The 27,393-nt window shown below is 45.5% G+C and overlaps 1 protein-coding gene and 1 long non-coding RNA gene across 3 annotated transcripts in view; both read right to left on the bottom strand.

The window, feature by feature from the left end:
• PRKAR1A (protein kinase cAMP-dependent type I regulatory subunit alpha) overlaps nucleotides 1-27,393 on the bottom strand; it is a 289,055-nt gene that overhangs the window by 170,956 nt on the left and 90,706 nt on the right. For both annotated transcript variants that reach the window (XM_086930965.1, XM_086930964.1), the window contains 2 exons: nucleotides 13,259-13,435; nucleotides 5,036-5,127 (listed from right to left, as the gene is read on the bottom strand). In XM_086930965.1, the coding sequence (XP_086787091.1) occupies nucleotides 5,036-5,127; nucleotides 13,259-13,435 (269 nt within the window). The remainder of the gene's footprint in view (nucleotides 1-5,035; nucleotides 5,128-13,258; nucleotides 13,436-27,393) is intronic.
• LOC147702332 (uncharacterized) lies at nucleotides 21,164-25,942 on the bottom strand. Its single transcript, XR_015297225.1, has 3 exons — nucleotides 24,475-25,942; nucleotides 22,042-24,289; nucleotides 21,164-21,897 (listed from the first exon to the last, which is right to left on the bottom strand). It is a non-coding gene; the product is annotated as an uncharacterized LOC147702332 (long non-coding RNA).

Raw genomic sequence — 27,393 nt, 5'->3', positions numbered from 1 at the left:
CACACAGAGCGCCACACACACACACAGAGCGCCACACACACACACAGAGCGCCACACACACACACAGAGCGCCACACACACACAGAGCGCCACACACACACAGAGCGCCACACACACACACACACACACACACAGAGCGCCACACACACACACACAGAGCGCCACACACACACAGAGCGCCACACACACACACACAGAGCGCCACACACACACACAGAGCGCCACACACACACACAGAGCGCCACACACACACACAGAGCGCCACACACACACACAGAGCGCCACACACACACACAGAGCGCCACACACACACACAGAGCGCCACACACACACACACACACACACACAGAGCGCCACACACACACACAGACCGCCACACACACACAGAGCGCCACACACACACACACACACACACAGCGCCACACACACAGAGCGCCACACACACACACACAGAGCGCCACACACACACACACACACAGAGCGCCACACACACACACACACACAGAGCGCCACACACACACACACACACAGAGCGCCACACACACACACAGAGCGCCACACACACACACACACACAGAGCGCCACACACACACACACACAGAGCGCCACACACACACACAGAGCGCCACACACACACACAGAGCGCCACACACACACACAGAGCGCCACACACACACAGAGCGCCACACACACACAGAGCGCCACACACACACACAGAGCGCCACACACACACAGAGCGCCACACACACACAGAGCGCCACACACACACACACACAGAGCGCCACACACACAGAGCGCCACACACACACACACAGCGCCACACACACACACACACACACACAGAGCGCCACACACACACACACACAGAGCGCCACACACACACAGAGCGCCACACACACACACAGACCGCCACACACACACACAGCGCCCCACACACACACACACAGCGCCCCACACACACACACACAGCGCCCCACACACACACACAGAGAGCGTCACACACACACACACAGAGAGCGCCACACACACACACACACAGAGAGCGCCACACACACAGAGCGCCACACACACAGAGCGCCACACACACAGAGCGCCACACACACAGAGCGCCACACACACAGAGCGCCACACACACAGAGCGCCACACACACAGAGCGCCACACACACAGAGCGCCACACACACACACACACACACACACTGAGAAAGGTACATCTTTCATGATTGAAGTGATGGCCTGGCATTGCGTGGAAGGGGGAAAAAAACACAGAAGAGGAGATGGTCCCCATGCTGGGACACTGCTATCATTAATGCAGCTGCAGCAGTCGCATCGTGGCCCAAGAGTGTAGAGGATCTTAGCACCCTCCTCGACCAGAGCATATGTAGGGTTTCTCCTTCGCCCCACTTAAAACCTCGGCGTTATTCCTTTTGCATACACAAAGCTAAACTGAGTTAGTTATACGCAACCTAAAAGAAAAGGGATAAACAAAAAAAAACATACTTTCAACACTTAACTCCTAAGAAGCGTTTGGGGGGGGTCGTACTCCGTGCACCCGGAAGCACACACTGGTCCAAATATCAACTCGTCCCATTTAAAAGGGCAAACTTCTAGAAGTCGCTAGAGAATAGCATGCTCTCCAGCATAGGGCAGAGATGTGGGATGGAGTGCTGGCAACCGCACAGCCGGTGACACAGTACTCTGATGGAGATTAAACAAGAAGGTAAAGGATGTTAGGGGACGAGGATATTTACATTCGGGGTCAGAAAGACGTGCTGCACAGCGTTTCCCTGCGTTTACTTATTTGCAGTGTGATATTGACCGGAGAGCAGAAAGAGACCTGATCTTAAAAATAAATCACAAAGCTTGACGCGTCCAGATTCTAGCTTCGCATTCTGAAAGTTGTAGTCCTGTGAATCCTATCCAAATCAGAATTACATGCTCCAGAAGCCTACAAAAAAACTGGGCTGGATGAGGTACTCACTCAGAAACAAAATAAAAATCAAGAGCGCTAGTAATTTAAACTTGGATCGCCTTCGGCATTTCTTTACAAACATCGAACAAGTGTTGGTGTTGAAGGTGAGAAGGGGTGTCAATGACAGTCAGCAAACCATCTACCATTCAGAAATGTTTAGACCAGTGCGAGGCCATCACAACACTGAAGCTATAACCTTTTAATAAAACAGATGCTCATTGGTAGCTTCTGAAATATGGTCTGCCTGGTGTTTGCAGCCAAGAGAGACACAGGGCCCTCGTGATTCTGGCATTCTTGTACTAAAGTGGCCACTCTGTGGAGATAGAGATTAGGATGAGTGTATACAGCTTGCATTTGTATTTTAGGAAAATCTTTTGGCATCTTTAGAGTCTCCCAGGGCAGACAATGGCATACAATATTCGGTTTACACATTTACGTGCTGCCCACAAAATGAGTCTAAAGTTTTTCTTTTAATCTCGATACACTAATAAAATTATATTTTTAAAATGTATTGCTATGGTGTGCTGAGCGCAATACAGCTTGTTTGCAATTCTCCCTAGTCATGTCAAAGTATAAACACACATGCATGTTATATATTAAAATACACTCTTTGATTGCTTTGTCACTCACAACCTCGTATCACGGTTTACGGGGGGTTTCCATGCCCTCCCTCACACCATGGTATCAGAACCGCAGGAAACAGAACACATTGCACAGCAAGGGGGGGTGTAAGTGTTAATGCCGGACGAATGAGTGGGGGGTCCCCTGCTGCACGAGGCAGGTGTCAGAGCTCGTGCTTTCGATTTTGGGACTCTGTGTAACCGTAGGGCTCAACTTAAAAGCTAGGGAAAAACAGAAAGCATTAACAGTTAATTAAACAAGTCAGAAAAGCAGGACAGATAGAGTTCTTCCAGTCACTTACTCCCCGCGGGGCCGGGGGTAGCGTGGCATTGCGGTGAGCCCCACCCGCCAATTGCTGACCGTCGGCGAAGAACCAAAAGATGCCCCGCTCGCTGCCAACCAAGTAATACACCAGGGTGACACGGAGGTGCAGGGCACAAAAGAGCACCAGCAAGCGGCATGCATTCTGCAGAGAGGTGCACGGCAGCAGTAGAGAGGCCTGTGGGCTCCCTCATGCCAGCGGCAGCCGCGGACACTCCGGGGCGAGGGGGCCGCACCGAGGGGCAGGGGAGCGAGCAGAGCTCATATGCTCGACGCGGCCAACTTTGCCATCCGCCTCGGGAAGCCCAGAAGAACGCAACTCTGGGAAGTTTGCTTTGGGATGGGGAGGGAGGAGCGGCTAGGGAAACTAAATATCCCTGAGTGATTTAATACTTCACACAGGGCAAGGTTAAACCCCCTGCATGGATAAGCCTCAGGCTGGCTGCGACACCCCCCGCAAGCACGTGGACAGGCATGATATGCCCGTAGCATCCTCCTCCCTCAGACACCAGAGTCTGCATGCATCCCTCTGCAGCAGAAAGGACCACCCTTGCTGTTCACTGACCTCTGACGGCATGGCCTGCATCACCATCACTCTCCCCTAGAGGCCGCTCTAATCCCACCCCATCGCCGCCCCGTCCTCATTCTATTCTCAATCACGTACCTGGCGCACTGTTCAATGAGAAGCCCGCACTGCTCCCAGCACTGCATCATGCCGGCCAGGGGTCGCGACGCAGAGCTCGCGACACAGCTTCAGCGAGGGAGTACTACGTCAACACCCCCCACCTACATCAGAGGGAGAGGGGTAACTCCAGTTCAACAGGCCAGAAGCGAAGCTCTCCTCATTACCGTCAGGCCCTGGCTTCATAAGGCACCCAGCGGATGATGCCTCTCGGCTGGGCAGGACGGCTACAATGAATACCGAGGCAGCCGATACCGCTCCGCATGCAGACCTTCACTTGACAGTTCTGGGGACTTACTTTCAAGTTCCAGACCCAACACCTTGAAGTGATTACATTGTTTGGTCGTTTCACCACCAAATTACCTCTCCCACCCACTGTGCAACAGCGACTAAATAAACTGTTCTATCGTAAAACAAAAAGGACTGGCATAGCACGTTTTGAATGACGGCACCTTGTAACAAAAGCATACTCTAGTAACTGTAATGCTAAACAAGCTAGCTCCGGCTGATCACCGCCATCTTCCTCAGAGGCGAAGCAGAAATGCCTCGGAGGAAGGCTGCGTCATTTTGGAATTTGGGGGTGTGGTTTTTGTTTTCTCCTCTTCCCATTGGCTGGAAGGTAAAATTCCAGCCAATGGGAGAGAACGAAAACAAGAAAGAGAAAAAACACGCCCCCAAATCTGGAAAAGATGGGGCATGAACCGAGTGACGCCCCTCTCTTCCAATGGCTGGCCTCCGTTTAGGAAGCCAGCCAATGGAGAAGAGGGGCGGGATCAAGCCCCCTACTAAGAGACATTAATTCTCGGCTTCGCGCTGCTGCGCAGTGCAACGCTAGTCTGAGACCTAAAAAGCAGTGTCAAACATGCTACATTTCAGTGGGCCACAATTCTAAATAACCAGATTTAAAAACTACAAAAACATCAACAGATTTCAAGCAAATTGAAAGAAAATAAAACTGAATTTTACTCTTGTAAGGATATTTTTGACTTTTTTAAAATTCTGAAACTCGTGTTCCTGGAAATCATCAACTTTCACAAGCGCTCAAATGCACAATTATGTATACGAGTAAGGAAAATTAGTGCTGTGATGCAAAAGTGCATTTACATAGGTGAACTATTTTTCCTCGTCAACAGGAACATTCGTTTTCCAGTAAAGAAGCAATTGTTGGGAGGAATATTCACAAACCTACAAGTGTGTGGGTGTTAATCAGCTTTTACAGGTGGATCCACCGCAAACCGGCCCCTAGTACTAGATGTGCTCATGTGGAAATTTCACTACACAGGCAGAATTTCTGTGATATTACAGACCTTTCAGGAGGCCTATTTCCCTCCACTGCGGATTCCGAAAAGCAATACTGAAATGTTGTCTCTGGAAATTACACTTTGCACACAAACTCAACTCTTGAGTGGAAAAACGTATGAATCAGGTTTAAAAAGTTACCTCCTTTCATTGTCATCCAGGTGCACAAACAGAACATTTTTTTCAATAGCTTTAGCCAAGGCAGCCATTGTTTTGTAATCTTTAGGGATCACCTGCAGCGTAAGGAAAACATGGTATTATCTCTCAAGTTGATATTTACATATTGCTTAACACAAGGTAGCGCTGAAGAATTCAAACTCATTAACTGCTGCATCTTAGATTTACTGACTAAATATATATTAAAACACTAACACCATTAAATAAAAAAAATTATATTAAAAATGCTTTAAAACAAGAGACCAAAGAGATATTCTGCTATTTTACTAAAAAGTCGCAAGGACACCTCTGTCAACGGAATGTTTGGGGTTGGCTCAGGAGAAACGTACCATAATTTTGAGTTACTATGGTAATGCACAATTCCCCAAATTAAGCTTTTATGTCACAGCGCATAAGTATGGGACATTCACAGTAACAATTTACAAAGAATGCATCATTCATTATAAAGATTTGGTGTGGACAAACGGAAATAACGCAAACAGAAAGAGTGGCTGTGGTTTGTAGAGCTTTTGTTTTTTTTGCACCATTTCTTTAGCGAGAAATGCATCCTTCCATCCACTTTGGATGCAAGGATACATTTCCCATTAAAATACAGTGCTGAATATCAATTTTGCATTGCACATTAAATGTAATTTCACATCATTTTTCAGAAATTCCACACGTCACTTTTACCCCGTTCTCATATACCCTCCAACCTAGAATATCTCTTGGAGCCATCAGGCACTGTATGGTAGCATGCTCACTAATGCTCAACTCTGCTAAAACTTAGACCGTAATATCATCCTACATCTACTCATTAATGTAGTCCCCCTCGCTACATTTGTGCAGATACCAGGTCTTCCTCCAATTCTACAAAAAAAAAAAAAAATTACTCAAAATTAGAAACACCCAACTGTAGTGTCGCTGCACTGGCACAAAGGGACGCAGAGACTAAGTTGAATGTAGGAGCATTTTATTTCACGTGCCTCCAGCGCCTTACTAACCCTGCTCTACTTTCACTTTTCCTCACTTTTCCTCGCTCCTCCTCTTCTGCCTCCCCAGCTCTCCTCCCACCTCTTACTCTCATGTGCTGGTCCAAGCGCCCAGCACGTCACATCATTACATCTTCCCCCATTCTTAAACAACTGACTATTTTAGATGTGTCCGTGCAGGTCAGGTTAAATAATACAAGCAATATATTTACAGTTCTTCAATTAGGCGAACTGGTCTTCGAAGGGTTCGTTGCGGTCGGAGAGGGGCATCTCGAGCAGCCTGTTCCCTTACGTCAGGAGCAATGGAAGGTCGATGATCATTTACTGACTCAGATGCTTCTCCTGTTGCCACACTGAGGGGTGCAGTCAACGCTTCTCGGACCTTGGGCGTGCATTTCTGAAAATGCGTCCCATTCCTGGTGACCCTCTTGTTCTCCGACTCGGCTGTGATCATGGTCCTTTTAGTTTTGTCACCAGCTGCGGGCATGTTTGTTATTGACAGTCTGCTTTTCTCTGTTGTTTTTGTCGCACCAATACCCAGTCCCCTTCATGGATGGATGGCTGTGCAGCTTTTCTCCGACGGTCTGCGTATGCCTTCATTTTCACCTTGTTCAGTTCGTCTGTGACGGCTAATTCTTTGTGCTCAGAGTTTTAAGACAAACCACTAGCTGCATCTTCCCAAGTTGGTATTCTGGTGCTCACAGTGCGACCCAACATTAACGTTGCCGGACATTTTCGTGTGGTAGTATGCGGTGTGGTTCGATAGGCGCGTAATACTTCATTTAGAGCCACTTGCACATCGCGCTTTGAAAGTTCTGCCTGCTGGATGGTCTTCTTCAAAGTGGCCATAAATCTTTCCATCATACCATTGGTTTGGGGCCACAAAGGAGTGATCTTCCTGTGTCTGAAATTGAGGTGCTTGGCAAACTAAGCGAAATCTTGTCCATTGATTGGGGCAGTAATCTGTTTTCACTACCTTTGGTATGCCCCATGCAGCGAACACCTCATCAAGTACTGGTATAGTGGTGACCGCTTTGGTTGACGCAATGAGGTGCGCAATAGGGAAACGTGAGTATTCGTCCATTATGACTAGGACATGCTTGCCAGGTTGTAGGGGTCCAAAGATGTCCACTGCAACATGATGCCAGACGCCATGCGGCAGTTCGGACATTTGAAGCTGCACAGGGGGATCCTCTCAACTTACTAGCTGCCACTGTGGGCAATCTTTCAGTGTAAGTTTCACCATCTGATCCAGCATAGGGAACCAGACCCGTTCCCGCAGCACTCTCTTTGTGGCTACAATACCTCTGTGCCCTTCATGCGCTAGGTGGATGACTCCTTGCCGCAGTTGTTTTAGGAGGAGGATCCGCTTGTCCCTTAGCACAAGATCATCTGCGGTGATCGACAGCTCCTCCTTCACATGTTTGAAAGAGGACAGTTCCTGAATGTCAATTTTTTTAACTCTGTCTGACTTCAAGTGCCTCCAACTGTTTGTCCGAATGCGATGTTTTACATTTTGAAGTGTGACATCTTCATTAGTAGCGCCAAGGATGCCCTCTAAGGGAACTGCGGGTGGTTTGGCTTGAGCCACTACAAAATGGATACATTCCTCAGCGAGTGATGGATTGGATTTAGACGTCACCTTGGATATCGTGACATAATCGGCAGGAATTGTAGCTTTTCCCGGCTTGTAGATGATAGTATACGTGTATTCCTGAAGACGGATGCCCCAGCACTCTATTCTGGGTGGCATTTTGGGTCAGTGAGTTCCAAAGATGGTTATCAGACCCTGGTGATCCGTGATAAGTGTGAACTATTTCCTGTATATGAAAATGTGAAAATGCTCGCTGGCCCAGACTACAGCCAGGCTTTCCTTTTCAGGCTGAGTGTAAGCTCTCTGTGTCGGTGAGGCTCCGACTAGCATATGCTACAATATACGATTGATCACTATCTTTGTCATATTGAGCTAGAATCGCTCCCGGTCCTACAGGACTCGTATCCACAGTGATTTCAGGCTTTCTTCTTGGATTGAAATATGCGAGATTGTTGGCAGATTAAACCGCAGTTTTAATTTCATGAAAAGCTTAATCACATCTCATGGTCCATTGAAATGGGTGTCCTTGTTTTGGCAACTTTCTCAGGGGATAGCTAATAATGGCGTAGTCCTTGATATAGCATGCACAGTAGCTTGCCATGCCTAGGAATGAGCGTACATCCCCCGCCTCTCGCTGCCTGGGGGTGTCATTCAGAGCGGCAATCTTTTCTGGATCTGGTTTCATTCCCGCGCCTGAGAATATGTGTCCGAAGAATTTCAAGGTGGATTTGTGAAATTCACTTGTCTTTATTTAAAGTAAGATTGGCCTCTAATAAAGTATAGCAGACTCGGTCCAGCGCTGTGTCATGTTCTTGCAATGTTGCTCCATAGACCAAGATGTCGTCACTGTAGTTTCGAGTGTTGGGAATGTGATCGATTACTTTTCTGATGGCCTCCTGAAAAATCTCAGTGGCTGAGGAGACCCCAAAGCGGAGTCTTTTGTATCTAAACAGGCCTTGATGAGTCGAGAAGGTGGTAATATATCTTGATTTTTTATGAAGTTTCAATTGGTGATAGCCCTTGTTGGTGTTAAGTGCCCTCATATCAACACAGAGGCACACTTTGCCAGGTGAGCCCTTCTAGGCACGACGACCACTGGAGAGACCCAGGGCATGGGTCCGGACGTTCTTTCAATAATGTCAGCCTGGAGAAGATCCTGCAGTTCCTCCTCTACAGCCTGTTGAAGGTGAAATGGAATTTTCCTGTGATATTGCGCTATAGGAGACACTCGTTCATTTATGTGCAATCGAACTGGACAGTGCGCCATCTTTCCAAGTCCAGTAAATAATTTTGGAAACTTATGAACTAGGTCTGGTTCATCATCGACTTTATACAAAATGTCTACTAAATGAAGTTGTTCCACCGTGGGCAAGCTAAGAAGACAATCCGCTTCAGGACCATCAATGACGTGAATGTGGGCTGGAATAGTTCTGATCTTATATGCGAGATGAGTCGGGTATTGTCCTAAACATGGAAGAAGTTTCTTTGACATCCACGTGTACACTCGCACGTTGGCTTTATGCAAATGTGGTGGTGGACTCATCTTCTTGTATTCTGTGACCTAAAATGTAGTTGAGAGATGGTCCACTATCCAGAACAAATTTGTCCCAGTGTGTGTCCATTTTAATATCTAGTCGCGGGTATTTCTTCAGCAGGTCCAGGTCCGCAACCATGCAGACATACTCATCATTGTCTTGAGATATTGGTGACAGCGACCTTGACTCACGAGATTGTGACGGACGAGATCGATATGTCCCATGAGACTGACACCTGGACTGTGAAGAACCAGTGGAAGAGTCTCTGTAGTCCCACACTGCTTTGGCATGATGGCGAGTGTTAAGACGGTCTGGATTGTCTGTTAATAGTCTCTGTGGGTGTCTTTGCGAGGGGTTCCGCAGACGTTCTGAAAGTGGTTGTCCCGACCACACTTCCTGCATTTTTGACCTACTGCAGGGCATGTCTCCGTGTGGGGAAGTCATATCCACAGCGATAGCATTTAAGTTGACGGTCCAGTCGTTTATCGGTCCGGCTAGAACTGCAACGCCGACGACTTGTATAACGAGACAACTTTGGATCTGAATGATCTTTGTTTTGCAGGGGAGGACCTGTTGGTGTTACAGGATTGGAGCCTAAAGGCTTGTTCGCATTTTTCGCCTCTTCCAGCTTCCATTTTCTTGGCATGTTCTTCTGCTTGATCATGTCCTCACCTCATTTCTTCGATCTTATCCAGAGAGTAGCTCTTCTTTAGTAGACGTCTGCGTAACGACTTAGACTGGCATCCTTCTACGATTCGCAGGCGAAGGGCATCTTCCGTCGAGAAAGAATCAAAAATTCACAATAGCGGGCCAAACGTCTAAGCTGTGTAATGAAAGTATTCACGGGCTCGTCTTTTTCTTGAGTAGCCAAATTGAATGTATATCTTTCATAGTCAACGTTCCTTTTGTGAAGAAATTTTCTGTTTAGTGCGTCTCGCACATTGGCATGGGACGAAGCAGCGTCAGCTGGAAGCTTCATTATAATCTGACCAATATCTTTCCCAATCAAATTGCGTAATGCAATCAGTTGCTGCTCCTCCTCGGTCACGTGAGACCCTTTCATGAAGTCTTCAAAGTCTTCTAGCCACTCCTGCCAGCGAAGGCTCATACCTCCCCCCCATATGAGGACCAAGGACTCTGGCAGGCATAGAAAGGGGACTCCGATCAAGCCGAGTCGGTGTCCGCCCATTTGCCCTGTGGACATAGGTGATTCCGGCCTGGTGCTAGCGCTGGCAGAGGCATGACTGTCTGGACGTTGGCGATCCAGACATTGTGTATAAAGATGGTGAAGCAGATGCTTTGTGAAGAGAAGTCGAAGCACAGAGACCCTCTCGCCTTCCACACAGATCACAATGTCACTGTCAGCGCCACTCTTTAATTGCACTATTATGCGTCAATAGCGGGGCAGTTATGAAGAAAAAACAGTCCACGAGCTACTGTAAAATATTTGTAAGGTCACTTGCAGTACTAGACATCAAGGGCATTTGACTAAATGAGCAGGCAGTCCCTTTAAACCTTTTGAAATGATCGTGTAACGTAGTATAAAAGCACCCAAAGTCTTCTCCCACAGTCTTTTGCCAATGCTTGATGGCATTTGCAGCAGACGCCTGACCTTAAAATTGTAGCCGGGGACTCCTCGCAGGGGATTGGGTTAGGTGCCTGACTCCAAGATGGCCGCCGGTGAGATCTCGCACCTCGCGAGATTTCGGGCTGAATTCAGCCGGTGGGAGCAGCAAAGCAGGATTCTTCACATAGGGCAGCAGGAATGCATGCAGATCAGGAACACCACAGGAACAGACTTCCACAGGCGGCACTCTGTCACTCCCATCCAAGGCACGCGACCGGGGTGGGCTCCCGGGTCGCAAACTGGACACAGCAATCTCCTCACCACACGCGACCAGGGTGGGCTCCCGGGTCGTGATGACAACGCAGCAGTCATCTCACCACACACGACCGGGGTGGGCTCCCGGGTCGGCATCACAGCAACTCCCACACAGGAATGCACGCGGCTGGGGTGGACTCCCAGGGCTTGACTCCCGCGGACCCACCAGCTCCGAGGCAGCGGAGCGGAACAGCAGCACAGCGGGCACATTGGGCCGGGGTGGGCACCCAGTCGGCGACACAGCACAGCTCCGAGGCAGCGGAGCGCAGGCACGACAGGTGGCAGGTAAGCAGCATGCACAGGTTGCGACCACCGTCGTCGCCAGTTGTAGTGTCGCTGCTCTAGCACAAAGGGACGCAAACACTAAGTTGAATGTAGGAGCATTTTATTTCACATGCCTCTAGCTCCTTACTATCCCTGCTCTATTTTCACTTTTTCTCGCTCCTCCTCTTCCGCCTCCCCAGCTCTCCTCCCACCTCTTACTCTCATGTGCTGGTCCTAGCGCCCAGCACATGTCACATCAGTACACTAACCAGCACACCCCGGGACCACATTAGATATCCAATGATTACCACAGGCCTCCATTCCTCACCCCCATTCTACATACCTTCTTATACATGACAAAAAGACAAATGTTACCAATAATGTACAGCGTGCCACTGGACTCAACTAACATGTCTAACAGATACCAGTTAGGGTGACTCACTGCCAAATACAGAGCTGGTCTTGGAGATAACAGTAAGTAATTTGTAAAAACTCGCATCACTGTTCCAGGTCACCTATCTACTGCATAACTGCAAGACACGCTCCTTCTAAACAACTACAGTAAACTATCCTCCAGCTACTTAATAGGTCCCAAACTCTTCCCACACCAAAGGTTTCTTCACATTACAGGGATATGGACTTCCACATCTCTCTAATTCACACTGCAACCAGAGTGGTCTGCTTAATTCAGACACTCTGTTCATCACCACCCCCTTTTTTGAATCGATTTTGGCCACTATAGGTGTGGCAGGGTATACTCAGACATGAGTCCCTTTCTCACTGCACCATCAGGATTCAAGCAAGCCGGGCCGAAGATGGCTAAAATGCCAGAAACAGGTCCCCGGTAGCTTGTCTCCTTTCTGGTGAAGAATTGGCTTGGTAGTTTAGTTTGCCCTGTTCCCATGATGCACTGGGCCAGGGACAGACTGATTTACATATAGCCAGGTTCTGAGCTGGGATGGTGCAGTGAGATAAATAACGGTGATGGATCAAGCCCTGATCTTTGGACTGGGTAAGAGTGGTCTGCTTAATTCAGACACTCTGTTCATCACCACCCCCTTTTTTGAATCGACCAATAATGTACAGCGTGCCACTGGACTCAACTAACATGTCTAACAGATACCAGTTAGGGTGACTCACTGCCAAATACAGAGCTTGTCTTGGAGACAGCAAGTAATTTGTAAAAACTCGCATCACTGTTCCATGTCACCTATCTACCGCATAACTGCAAGACACGCTCCTTCTAAACAACTACAGTAAACTATCCTCCAGCTACTTAATAGGTCCCAAACTCTTCCCACACCAAAGGTTTCTTCACATTACAGGGATATGGACTTCCACATCTCTCTAATGCACACTGCAACCAGTTAAAAGTTTACTACCTTAAATATTTTGTAACTATTGTACAATCTCCGTTACTCAAGCTTTTACGTTCCAACAACTAGCCATCCATCTTCACCCTCTAATCTGGTCAGCTATTCCCTGAAAAGTATATATTGTAATTATTGTCAACGTCAGTTTGTTAATATTTTTCTCTTGCGGTGTAATAAATTAAGCCACTGTCTGCACTGAATTATTCAGCCTTATTTATCATCTACAGGGCTTTGTTTATTTACTCAATCTCAGTGAGTAGTATCAAAACATCAGAAAACACAAATACCAATAAATTGTCAAATAACCCCTCTACTGACATTACTATCAAGAAAACTGGAAGCAAGCTATCAATTTCACAAAAAACATGTTCCATCAACATCTGCATGAGTAAAATCCAGGTTATTGTAATATTGTCTTCTGCTTAAAGAGGCCAAAAATTCAATACTTCCCCCCCCCCAAGTAACAAATCAACAAAGGGTGGACACGCATCCTTTTGGTCTTTACTGTATAATACAGTTTATTAACAAATTAACCATTTGGCAATTACCACATGGTTCGACTACTGACCTTTCTAACATACGAGGCTGCATCCTCCTCTGTATAGACTTCTGCACTAATGGCACCACGCCTTCTCCGGCCCTTCACTACAGGGTTCATAGGAGGTGGAGGAGAAATCTCATCTTCACGAGAGTCAGAACGGGACCCAGACTTCTGCTGATTCAGGCTCTGCTTTGCTGCTTCCTCCTAAAAAGAAAAATCATTCAATATATTTCAAAATTTAGCATCAGCAGGTAAAAACCATGAACTAGCTAGCATGGGAATAAGGTTCTATGCTTTAATGGTGGAGATTCAAATCAGTGATCTGGTACAAATGTGGCATTGTAGTTTAACCAAAGACTATGAATACATCAATTTCATACAGATATTACTCTTTACAGGGTTCTCTGAAAAACGTAATCCCTGAATTGTTATTATGGATATGTGTTTATTTTTTGTGGGTGAACCACCCAACGGTCACCAACACCAAAACCCTTGCCTACTAGAGTTATGTGCAAGATTTTATATAACTAAATACCTTCCTACAGGCTTTAGCAAAGTCTAACAACAATCCACCCCCTAAAGCCTACTGTTTTTCACAATAAGTAAGACCTACTAGCTTGGTCATAACTTTTCATTATAAGCAGATCACACCTAACGAGCAACGTAACTTTTCCCAGGGAAACGATAAGGCCTCTATTATTTACTAAAGGTAACAACAATAAATCCATTACACCATTCAAATCTCATGCTCTCACGTTGATGCAGGAATATGGTGTGTGCCAATCACTTAGCATTGATACTAGGTCCATCTTTTCTACCACAGATAATAGTGGCATTGAGTATTCAGGAAACTTTCAATTAATCTTGGAATTCCTAGGTTAATGATGCAGTCATTCATTCCTCCACCCCTTTGGAGTTTAAGGATTAAGTCAGCTACATCAAAATCACAAAGTAGCAAATGTTCAATACCAGCAGCGATTACGATGTCAGCATCCGAGTGAAGATTTAATGTGGCTCTTTAGTAGAGATCAGTCACTAGGGCTATTCCATATACATTTTGCACCAATGCTTCTCAAAACCAGCCTTTTGCACTAGAAGAGATCCCTCTGCAGCCTCTTTCATGATTTTAATATTTTTTTTTAAATACTCGGATTTCTAGAGCTTGGCTAAAAACCAGAGGGTATCTAGGCACTGTCTACAGGCACGAGGAGATTAAGTGGATGTTGAGCAGATGCAGAGACTCGTACCTAGATTCCCAGCTCTAAAGTCAGCAGATCTGGCTGTTACACCACATCCTCTCCCATGATATGAAATAGCACAGTCAACTTTAGAGTGGTGTAACGAAATGGTTACTTACCAGAAGGAGTAGTTTTGCAGCTTGAAGAGTTTTTTGGATTCACATGCTATGCATTATTCCGCCATCTAGTGGTTAGGTCCGGAATTGTCTGTTTTTTTCCTCTGCGCCACCGTCAACCACCATTTGGTGCTAGGTACATCCCTTGCGTGACGTCACACGGTGCCCCGGAAGTTCCTGTGGGTGGTAGTCCTCTTCGGATTCTTTCCCCCCCCCTCTTTTTCCTTCTTTGTACAATATTGTAGGTCTTAAATGTTCTTGTCTTTAGTTGTTAGTTCTATATTTATGTGATTTTTTTTCCTACCCGTTTGCGTTCCTCCTCTGAGGGGAGGTGGGTGGGTCGCATGTTTATTTGCAGAGTTCATGTGATTATGTGATCATGTGATTTATAGATTGCATGTGAATTCAGAAAACTCTAAGCTGCAAAACTACTCCTACAGGTAACCATTTCATTTTGCAGCATGAATCCATTTCTGGATTCTAATAAACTGGCAATGTTTAAATATTTATAGACTTAGTTAAACATGGTTTAAACATTGGAGTTAAGCTCTGTTACCGTTTATAAAAAGCAATCAAATACATCATTGCCAAGCATACCATTTTGGTCGGGCAGGCCTTTCTAATGCATAAAGGTATCCACAGTGTGATTATTAGAAATGGGGTTGGGGGTTTTGAATAATATTTTGAGTCCCTTTCCTTCCGACACCTTCTCCCAGACAGATTATAAATGACAAAGGTTGTTAGTGATGGCCCATAACAGAGTGACTTACTGCTGCTCATTTTTTCCTGCTTAAAACAAAGGACTGTCATCAGCATAAGACTTCTTTTGGCCACAGCATGGTGCCCCCCTGGGATCACTTGAGGCCCCCCATGGGGGTCCCGCCACCCAATTTGAAGACCCCTGCCGTATGGTGTACTGTTTCCACTTAGCTGTGTAGCATTGTCTTGTGGTTTGTTTTCTTGCCGCCTTTGGTATCTCCGTTGTTCTTTGTGGTAAGTTTAAATGTCCGAACTTTATGTATTCAGGCGCCAGGCTGCTAAGCGGAGTGTAGCTAGTTCCAGGTGAAATATCTAACCCCTTTGCATTGTGAGAATGTCCTTCTCTGCCTTGAATGATTATCTGTCCCCTGGACAGTTCGAGTAGGGTGGAGTACCGTGTTTGCCTTACCCATTGAGGGGCTGTGAGAATTAGATTTGTTCCAGGTTGTCTGGCTTTTTCCAGTACCCCTTGTAGCAGAGGAATTGAAGGGAAAGAATATGCCAATGTCCAACCAGTTTAGCAACAGGGCATTCCCTTTTGATAGGTGGTGTTGAAACCCGAAGGTGTAAAATTGGCATTTCTTGTTCTCCACTGTTGCGAATAGGTCTATTTCTGGTGTCCCCCCTGTTGCAGGCTCCTTCGCTTTCTATCCCATTCATGTGAGCTGCTGTTCTGTCTGCTGAGCTGGTGCGCTTCTGGGTTGTCCTTTCCTGGCAGGTGAATTGTCTGTAGGCGGATTCTCCTTGAATTGGCCCATTTCCATATTTCTTGAGTTAGTTGGCTTAGGGTAAATGATTTTTCTCCCCCCAGTTTGTTGAGGTAAAGCATTGTTGTGGTATTGTACATCTGGATCAATACGGTCTTCCCTCCTATGTTGGCATGGAAGGCCTTTAGTGCCAGGTACACCAGCTCAATCTCTAGGAACTTGATATGTTTTATGGAGTGTGCATCCTTCCATTGACCCCGTACCCTCGGTTTCCCGAATGGGCAACCCAACCCTTGTGGGACGCATCTCTTGTGATGGTCACTGAGGGAGTTGGCGATTTGAAAGGTCTACCTAGTGTTATGTTCTTGGATGCCCACCATTGTAACTCAGTCTGAACCTTTTCTGTTACAACCACTAGATCCTCCAAACTCACTGTGGTTTATGACCAACTAGTGCACAGCCACTCCTACAGAGGGTGCATATGCAGATGTGCATGGATGATGTGGGAATGCACGATGAGATCATGCCCATGAGTTTCATGACTGTCCTCACTGTCAGAGACTGACCCTTCTGGTAGAGACGAGTTTTCAGTTTGATAGCTTGTATTCTCTTTTGGGTCAGGTATGCTGTGCAATCTTGGAGTTTAAACTTTCTCTTAGGCAAGATGTCTCCCGCTGCTAAATGTTCCGAAACTCTCTGAAGCTTTTCCCGCATGTAATGGATTAAAATTTTGTTTCAACTGACCTGCCGGTTTGCTGGTTCCGGATGCTGGGGACGCTGCTCGGCTTAGCTGCGGGGCTGACCAGGAGTCGGCAAGTTGGTGGGCGCTGCCTCCAAGCAGTACGCGGATCACCTGGGAGCCGCTTTGCGATTTTGCTGGAGGATCGGACCCACTGCAGGAAATGCCCCCGAAAGGTTCGCAAGGGAGACCTTGCGGCCAAGCGAACGACAGCCCAGAGAATGCAGCCAAAGATGCTCAGGTGAGAGGTTGCCACGGACAGCTCAGCTGATTTGGGCAAGACCAGCAAAGGCGATGCCGCTGCCACAAGAGCTAAGGGGGGCCTGATGGAAAAAAAATATACCAGCGCTTTTCTCCACAGCTAAGGATAAGCGGAAGGAGAGAAAGGCTGAGCTTATACTGGAAGGACGAGCCGACCCGGTTGAGTCAAGTGACGGGGGGCTCTCGAGTGTGGTAAACGCGAATTTAACTGTAGATTCATTATCTATGGAAAACGCTATCCCAGGATGTATGGGACCTCTTTCATGCGCAGCCGCTGGTTCTCCTTGTGTAACTCAGTCTTCCTCGGAAGACTCTGGTGGGGCTTCGGTTGGCACTGGAGGAACTGGAGGGCAGAGTGTGGGGCTGTAGGGGGGACCCAAAACTCTAATCTGCTAATAAACTCCAAAAGGTGGTGATCGATTACATATACCCGACACAGAATCAGGGGATTTGTATTCCCTTTCAGAGCAATCTATGTCATCCTGTGATGATTTGGCAGTACAATATACAGCACAACTGAGAATGGCGGAAGGCAGTGACCGCAGTAGCTTGTTCTTGGGGAGTCTGGGGAGCTCGCAGAGGGCCACCCCCACACTGTAAGGAACAATTGGAGCTGAATACTAATAAAAGGTGACATTGTAAAGGCTCAACACCTGGGGAGCATGCACAAGCCAACGGGGAAGAAATTTCCTTATCATTAATATATCGATCAATTATGTGCTACTGGGATGAAACCCGAGAAGAGAGCCAGAGAGTACAAAATCTGCCGTAAATTGCAAAACTCTGTTAGGGGCATGACTAAATCCCACGCTGACTTTATTTCTAGGTTCAACGAGGCTGAAGCACGAATCTCTAATCTACAGGATGAACTCGCCCAACAAAAGGTTGCCACTGTTTTGATTCAAGCCAAGGACACTCAATGGAAGATGGTGGACATAGAAAATCAGGCACGTAGGAATAACTTGAGTACTCCAGATTCCAGAGGGGAAGGAAGGGCAGGACCCACACAGATTTATTGTAGATTTGTTTAAGAAAGCATTTCCTGAGCTGACTAGGTGGGATTGGGACAGAGATCGAACTTGCTCTTGGTTCCCTTTTAAATATTTGTCTCAGAGCTGGACAGGGGGATCCCAAACCCAGAGCCTTCCTAATCTTATTTAATAGTTTCCCGTCTCGAAAGGAGGGGTTTCAGCTAGCACGACCTGAAAAGAAAAGAGAAGGGGGAGATGTTGAATTTTTTGCGAGGCCAGATCTTTGCCAACATACTGTTGAGCTTCGCAGGCAACTTCGGCAGTTGACGACAATTCCAAGCTAAGGGGGCTCAGGCGTATTTAATGTTTCCTGCAAAGCTAAAAGTGATTTTTCATGAGCATACTAGTTTTCTCACGAATGCAGGGTCTGCTAAGGAGTTCTTAATCTCTATTTAGTGTGGTTGACTTCTATCTGTTTGATGTACAGGTTATTCTGATACTTTTTTTCTCTCCAGGTCTCTTTTCTCTTATTCTTTTTCCCTTTGTCTTGGGTGAAGGTGGACATATTCATTTCTCTACTCCTTAGAACCTTTTAAATTGGTATTGAGGGCTGTTTTTTCCAGTCTCACTTTGGGGGTGGGGTGGGGGGGTGAGGTGGGAGTTTCTTTTCCTCTCCCTCGAGTGGAGGGGTCAGCGATTAATGGCAGGGGTTTCACAGAAGATTGCATCTACAGGACCATGGGTCCTGTTACGGGGGGGGGGGGGGGGGGGGGGACACACTTAGGTGGGGTAAAAAGGGGGGAAAAAATCCACAGTAGTATCTATCCGGAAGAATATAAATAAAAATAAAATACGGACATGGTCACAAAGGGAACAATGTATGCTCTGTTATGGTATTATTTGTGAATTGGCATGCATGGGGAGCATCTTGTATGGCCACACTGATATTTAAAGGGATAAAAATGTGTTCGTTAAATCTTTGCGGTCTTAATAATTGGAAAAAGCGGAAGAGGGTAGATGCTGAATTGAGAATCATTCAGCCAGACCTGTGTGTCTTCAAGAGACAGCATATTTTAAAGGAGCTTGGGTTTTTGCTGATTGCGGCCTCTCAGAAATCCTCAATGATTTGTGGTGTTGCTATCTTAGCTAAATCAAATGTACAGATTATTGGGCGCTCCCTGGCAGATGCTTGGCATTACGGCTGCGCATGAAAGAATCATCCCGCTCTATCGTGTCCCTGAAGGATAAGAATGGGTAACTGTGTCAGGATTCGCAACGGATACTTTCAATTTTTTATCAGTGTTATACTGAATTGTATACACAACAGGAAGGGGCAGGTTGGGATAATAGTGTACTCTTGGAGGAGGGAATATCATATTTAGATCCTCTTGAGTCGGAACAAATGGATAGTCCAATTACAATGGCAGAACTAGAAATGGATGTTAATAGTCTCGCCTTAGGAAAAGTGGCTGGGCCTGATAAGCTTCCGGCAGGGATTTACAAGCTTTTTTTTCATCAATTAAAGGATGAAATGTTGAATACTTTCAGGGCTGCACAGGACGGTCATGCAAAGAACCGGATTTGGTTGGATCATATCGCCAGATATCGTTGTTAAATTGTGATAGTGAAATATATTCCAAGATTTTGGCAAATCGTTTATCTAAGGTGATCAGCTCATTAGACTCCGCAAACCTACATGGGTTTATACCATCTCGAGGGACTGTTAACCATGTAAATAAAGTGGTGACACTTTTTGAAGTTGCCCATACTGAAAAACGAGATTTAGAGTTAATCTTATTGGATGCAGAGAAAGCATTCGATCAGGTCGAGTGGGAATATTTATGGCAATTGATTTGTCGAATTGGTTTTGTGGAAAAGATTTATGACCGCTTTGCAGGTATTATATACGTCACCGATCGCTAAGATTACCACAATGGGTTTATCATCAGAATCAGTCAGAATCACTAAAGGCACCAGGCAAGGTTGCCCCTGCTTTCCACTTTTATTTGCTTTATATATCAATCCTTTTGTTGAGCAGTTGGGTAACAGTCCCCGTATAAAGCCTTTCTATGTACATGATATTCCATTCTCAGTCTTTGCATATGCTGACGACATAGCTGTGACTTCGGTTGACCCATCCCTTGCACTCCAAGAGATTGAGCGATTAACGATAACGTTTGGCTAGGTGTCTGGTTATAAACTCAATGCGACTAAACACAGATGCTTTGTTCAGAAAATATTGTATTGCATAATGTCAGAGTGTTAAAAGAGGTGACATATTTGGGTATTAAAATAAGGGCATCATTGTCTGAGGCAGTTGATGCTAACTGGAATGCGATGTTACATAGTGTCAAGGATTGACTTGACTAATGGGGACGACTGCATTTTACTTTAATTGGTAGAAGTAACATCACAAAAATGAATATTTTACCCAAGGTCTTCTATTTATTTAGATCAATTCCTTTGGAAGTGGCAGGAGCTCAATTGCAACATCTTCAATCCTTGTGCGCGAAGTTTATTTGGGCCCCTGGTAAATCAAGATGAGCTACCAGATTTATGACGCTATCAGTTGAGAGAGGTGGTCTAGCCATACCTGATTTCGCTTTATATTTTTATGTATGCTTTTTGTTAAAAATGTGGGTATTATTGACTGGGGAAGGAGTGGTCAGTACAGCAGATGCCCCTTCGATTTTTGAGATCTTGCTGGGATCTGAGGCTCGACAATGCCTGTTCAAAGAAACTGATGGCAGTTATTTCAAGTGGACAAGGTTCAAAGTAGTGGAAGATGCCTTTAAAGTATGGAAGAAAACACGAAAATTATGCTTATTGGAGAAATTATCATATTACACCCCCACGAATGCTGTAAAGATCCTTCCCCCCCACATTTTGGGATAATGTAGCACACGGCTGGAGGAACAATGGCATTACAAAACTAGGGGACTTTTTTGTCACGGGGGGCCTCTCATGTCCTTTGAATAACTAGTGAGACAATATAACTTGTCTAATCTTCAGTTTTTCAAATTTCTTCAGAATCGGGACTTTTTGTACGGAAAAATGCTATGCTTGCACCTAATTTACTTGTAGAGGCTGTAACACAAGATTGGTCTGAACATTTGGGGGGTTTTCTGTCATCATATTTTTGTGAAATAGTTACACCAATGAGGTATATTGTTTTTGTATGCTACTGTGGAGCAATACATTTTTTTTTTAAAGTAAGTTTTCTTGTTCCAGTATTGTAGAGGACTTTTTGTGGTTTATTTAAAAATCCAAATCTTGCAGCGCTGTGATCACCTGATGTACGTGTGTGTAACATCTTTCCCTTCAATTTGCCTCCACTAGTCAGTCAACTAGGTAGGGATAGACGTGGATTTCTCTCATATGCTGCCAACACTGCTAGGCACTTTGGAAAGGTTCTTGGTGCCGATTTTGGTGCTTGGTGCCGATTTCATTCAGAAGGGCAAGACTTTAAATTGGTAGCGAGTGTTCTTGTGGATGAACCAGAGTTATCTCATGTGTGCTCGGTTCATGTGGATATGCAGATCGGCATCCTTTAGATTTATTGTTGCCATGAAATTCCATTTTTGTAGTTGTGGGATTACTTTCTGTAGTGTTAACATCTTGAAATGCTGCGTGCATATTAATTGGTTTATGAATCTGAGATCTAAGATAGGTCTAAGTGTGATATCTTGCTTTGGTACCAAGAGGTAAGGAGAGTAGTTTCCTTTGTTGTGTTCCCTCTTTGGTACCCTCACTATTGCTTGCCTTTGTAGGCGTTCCATTATTTCCTCCTTTATTAGTATTTAATTGGAAACCCTTCTTCCTTGGTGAGAGTTTGTTAGTTCTATACACTAGCAGTGGCATACCACATTTAACCCCTTCCATGCTGATGACGAACCCCAGCCGTCATGCACTACGGTGCTCGTGTGCTGATGACGGCTGGGGTTCGTCATGGCCCGCCCCTGTTCATTTGTTTACCGCACAGTGGCGGAAACGGGCCAGCACGGAAGGGGGTAAAATACAACAGTCTGTAGTGATGTTTTCCCATTGAAGAGGGAAATGCGATAGTCCGCCTCCCACTGGTGTTGTGTGGGGTCTTCCGTTCTGGGAAAGTCACTATAAGTGTGCTCCTCCCCCTCTTGAGTGTTGTTCCCCCGGCTCTTCCTCTGCCATGAAAGGACTGCTTTGATTGCTGCTGCCAGGCTCGTTATCCGGACTGCTGGTTTGATTGATGTCCGTTGCCCTGTGTTTGATGATGTTGTCCTGTTGTGAAGACCCCCCTTCCTGTGGGCCTTCAGAGGTTAAATCCTCCTGTTCTGACGGTGTCCCTCTGTTGCAGGGCTCCCGTAGCCCTGACCATATCATTGTCCTGATGTAGTTGTTGTAGGGGTTCATCTACTTCACTTCCAAACAGGGCGTCTCCTGTGACGGGGTTATTAATTATGGAGGTTTGAACTTCTTGCTTGAATCTTGAAATTGTGAGTCAGGCGTACCTTCTTAACGTTGTGCCTGTGCACATTTGTCTGCTGGCTGCATAAGCTGCGTCTAGAGCTGATTTCAGGCAGGTGTTCGCTATGTTTCTTCTCTACTGTATGATGGATTTTGCTCTCTTTTCTTCTGGGGGCTTGTTCATTAGTTCCTCAATGTCGTCCCATTGTTTGTGGCCATACCTATTGAGGGGGGCATTAGTGTTTGCAATGCACCATTGCATTGCTTCCTCTTCCTCCCCACCATGTCCATTCTCTTACTTTCTCTCTGGAGGTGGGCCAGTGGAGGACTGAGCGTTGCTCCTCCTTCTAGCTGTGGTGACAATGATTGAGTCAGCCAGTGTTTTCCCCTGAATGTATTTAGGGTCCCTTGTGGGGGGGTGGGGGGGTTAGTATTTTTTCCTCAACCCTTGTGGTTACTCCCTTTGCTAAGGCAGGCTCCTTGAAAGCCTCCTTGCCTTGGTCCAGAAGGTTTGGCAGTGTTGAAAGGTATTGTATTCCCTTGGTGGATGGTGTTAATGGTTCTAGGAGGAAGCAAGAGTCTCCTTTCTCCTCCTCCGAGGGGATCCCAAAATTATCAGCTGCTCTCTTGATGAGGCATTTGTAGAAGGCTGTCTGGTGGCGAAATCTTCGAGGGATAGGCACAGACTTCTTCCGGGCTTTGTATCAGGTTGTTCCACTCTTCCTTGAAAGTTCCTGAGGCATCCTCCTCTTTTGGAGCATCTAGTTCCACTTAGAAGTCCTTCTCAAGATTTTCGGGGGTTGCTGGAGTTCCGAGGGTATCCTCCTCTTCCGTGGAGTCTGTGGTAGTGTAGGGTTTTGCAGGTATTCTGAATTCTTTCAGCGCATCGTCAAACTCCTTCCTTCGTTGAAGAAGTGCTGCCATTTCTGCCTCCAAACGACTTTGTTTTCTCCACTTCAAGAGCCCCTTAGGCATCTGAAGCTGGGGATATCCTCTTTTTGGTTGTGGTGGATTCTGCCTCAGAATGTATGGCTTTGTCCATTACGGCCTCTCGTCTGGCACCAGTCTTCGTCGATTTCGACTATCTCCCCTCGTCTGTATCCCTGGGTTTCTTTCGTATGCGGCAGACCCTCGGTAGTCATTTTTTTCCGACACCTGGGTTGCCTATTGCGCCTTCTTTACGGGCCCTTGGTATCAGATGGGTGAGGTTTTTTTTTTACCTTTGCTGTTTTCTTTTCTACAGCCTTCACTGTACTTTTTTGCGGTACACCTCCTCTTGGTGTCCCCTTTGAGGATCTTGACGTCAGACCCTCAGTGTGTTAATTCTGCAGCCACCCCCTGGTCAGCCTCGTCACTTGAGAGGCTCAAATGCCTCAGCGATGTCTATTGTTTCGAACCTCGGAGCATGCTGCGTGATTTGCGGTACTCCCTCTGCTTTCCTCGGGCCTTGTGAGTCTTCGGCACAAACACATCGCAGGCCTCGCAGTCATCATCTTTGTGATCCCTCAGCAGGCAGAGTTTACAAACACAATGTGGATCGCTTTGTGCAAACTTGTAGTGGCAATTTGGGCAAATTGGAAAGGGGTATTTTCCAAAGCCCCTACATTGCATTAATTTTATCCATCTGCGTTGATGCTCTGTCGGGATCCCTGACAGGGAAAGAAGTCCGGAGGTCTCTCTCCTTCTCCGGTGTCCTCTCAATCGATAAATGATGTTTTTTTTCTCTCAAATGCCTAGATTTTGTCAGGGATTTCTACCAAAACGTGGTTGCATCTACCCTTGCTTCCAGACCCAATGACGGAAAAAAAAATCTTAAGATGGCTACCACGCACAGGAACTTTCCGAGGCGCCGTCTGATGTCCCTCAGGGGATGGACCTAGCACCAAATGGGGGTGATGACACCCCAGAGAAAAAGAAAAATCAAGAGACAATTCCGGATCCGGCTACTAGATGGCAGAATATTGCAAAGCATGTGAATCCAGAAAAGAATTCATGCTGCAAAACACTAAATTTGAGGTCAGTACGATTCTTTGTAAGGGTACTTTCCTGTAGGATTATCAGCTCACTGGTCGCATAACGAAGTCGGACTAGGACAGGAGAGTCTATTTAGGGGATAGGACACAACTAAAATTGAATGCTATTAAAAGGAAGGTTAAAACCGGAGTAACAGAAAGTACTTGTAAGTAAAACACTTGCCAAGAAGATTGCCTACCCCATCTAAATTACAGGAATACCTCTGAAGTTGGGCTCCTTCAAGTTCATTTAGAAATAGCAGATCACTCAAAATTGTTCACTTACACTAATTTTTTATCTGAAACCTGGAATCACATGTGGCCGGTCCCAAAGCATTTTAGAATCCAAATCAAGATGCACAGCACATACGAAAATCTGGAACAAGGGCAGTGACTATTTAAGTTTTCACCTTTAGTGATACTGCACAACCATATATTGACATTGGATCCAAGCTAGTTAATTGTCAATTCCTAGAAAACCAAGACTGCAAAGAAAGTCACCAAAGTTAGACCCAAGCTCTTGAACTTTTACAGGAATCCGGTCATTTTATCAATGTTTTTTACTGACTACATCTTTTCTACGGACGTATTTCTCCTCATCATGAGCCCTTCTTTAGCTTCAGGATGTGTCAGGAATATTGTTTTAAACAATGCTAATTCACCAGTGCTAGTGACACTGTTGTGATAGTAGTACCAGCTTAGCACCATTACCTTTGGGGAGAGGATGTGGCCGTAAGATCTAGGGCGGTCGATCTCCGATCTGGGAAACCGTGTTCGAGTCTCGGCAATGACCCTCAACATCCAGTGATTCTGGGCAAATCACTCAACCTCCCTGGCCTATCAAAAATGAATTTGTCCTTTTGTAACGTAACTGGTGCTCATGTAAAGTGCTCTGATACCCGATACCTTCGGGTCAAGTTCCCACTATATAAAACTCCAGATTATTATTTTTTTACCTGCCATTACAAAGCTGGTCCATAAATCAGCCAATTTTGTTCTCTTCCAGAACAACATTATATTGTATTGCAACATTTACATAGCGCTTACTAACCCTATGTGGAGTGAGGAAGCGCTTGCCTTCATAAGTAGCAAGGTACAGAGTATAGGGTGTGTGGATGGAATTGTGTGGACTGTTTTCATTATACGTGGAAAGATATTCCGTGCCGTGTGTGATAACCACCAAAGTGTGGTTTTCATGGTGAAGGACAATGCAATTGACTTAGCAGTGTGATGGATGAAGAAGTGTGAGCGAAAAAGGTGTGTAGTTTATGGTTTTCTGTAAGTAGGCAGCTTTAAACAGCTCTGCAGTCCTTTTAGGGTTTTCTTATAATCATAGTTCACAAAGCTGGTTACTGCACTGGCGTGTGTATTCAGAGTTATTATTTTGAAAGGTTATGGATACTGAGCATTATTTAAACAAACAATGGTCCTTAGCATGAAAATATAAACACAAATGATGATATAGATAGACCAAGGTAGGTGCTATATAAGTCCTATGTCCAGCCGGACATGGAAATTTAATGTGTCAATGTAATTAAAGGTGACATAAAATATGCAAACAATTAAATGGGACGCAATCCTGCACCCGGTACAGCGGGTGTTTGGCACCTGATCCTGCTTTGGTGCTGGCCAATCCTTGTTTTTATTTTTTGCGTAGTCTGACCAATATACACTTTGGAACAAGGACATTGTATTAAATAAATTACATTGCTTGTATTGCAGTTAGAGAATGCGCGGCTATTTATCGTAATGTTATTAAAAGTAAAACATATACCTTCAATGGTCAGTTCACAAACGTTACATCCACCACATTTGGAGTGCCCCACATAAGGGGCCATGCAGGGCCCAATGTAATTTATCTAATACAATGTCCTTGTTCCAAACTGTATATTGGTCAGACTACGCTAAAAACAAGGATTGGCCAGCACCAAAGCAAGATCAGGTGCCAAACACCCAACATGTTGCATATTTTATGTCACCTTTAAATACATTGACACATTAGATTTCCATGTCCGGCCGGACATAGGACTTATATAGCACCTACCTTGGCCTATATCATCATTTAATTTTACATTTTAATGCTAAGGACCATTGTTTGTTTAAATAATTGACACCCAGGGTCCTTAGTCACCGATTGGGTTCCCTTGTCTGTTTGTAAAAAAAAAAAATGGATCCTGAGCAGGCATAGGTTGGAGGGAGAAATAGTGGAAATATCTGGGACTGGGATGGGCTTTCTAACTATCGTCCCATATCTTAGTGCCAATGTAAGATGTCAATAAGCAGGCAAAGTGTGTAGCTTGTTGGGAACTAAACTCAACCTACAATGACAAAATGATAGGATTCCTGTAAAAATGATAGTCCTCTATTGGCCAGCTGCATATCTCTTCAGCTGTAATTGTAACCGTTTTGATATAGCACTTAATGCCCTTGGCATAGGCTGAAGCACTTTTCAGCGAGTGGCACACTACTTCAGTACCCAAAGTTGATTAGTGTAAGGAAGTCTAACTTGTTAATTTGAGCAGTGAACATGTGAGTCCGTTAGTTGGATTGAATATGATAAAGGAGGAATAGAGGAGGGAGGAGTCGTGACAGTGATATTAGCGAGATCATAGTAGTACAAGGAAGCTTGAGATAAGCCAGAGTGGAGGCAGAGGATATATTGAAAGAGGTATGGAATAAGAGAGTAGTGAACTGAAGGTTTTATTTTTTATTTATTTCGTTTTTTTCCTGTACTAGGAATAAAGTTATAAATATATAGCTACATAACTACACAGAAAGGTATACAAGTATTTGGAATAAAGAGATATAAAGTAGTATTACGTAAAGTCCCCTATGTACATGCATAAATAAATAGTTAGAAACTTCAACGAAGTATTACTGTCCATGAAGCTAATGTATGTATTTTGGAGGGGG

This window comes from Lissotriton vulgaris, chromosome 7 (genome assembly GCF_964263255.1).
Source record: "Lissotriton vulgaris chromosome 7, aLisVul1.2, whole genome shotgun sequence".
In the NCBI taxonomy this organism is placed as follows: Eukaryota; Metazoa; Chordata; class Amphibia; order Caudata; family Salamandridae; genus Lissotriton; species Lissotriton vulgaris.
The sequence above is the reverse complement of the archived record's forward strand: the minus strand, read 5'-3'. Positions and strand labels throughout refer to the sequence as shown.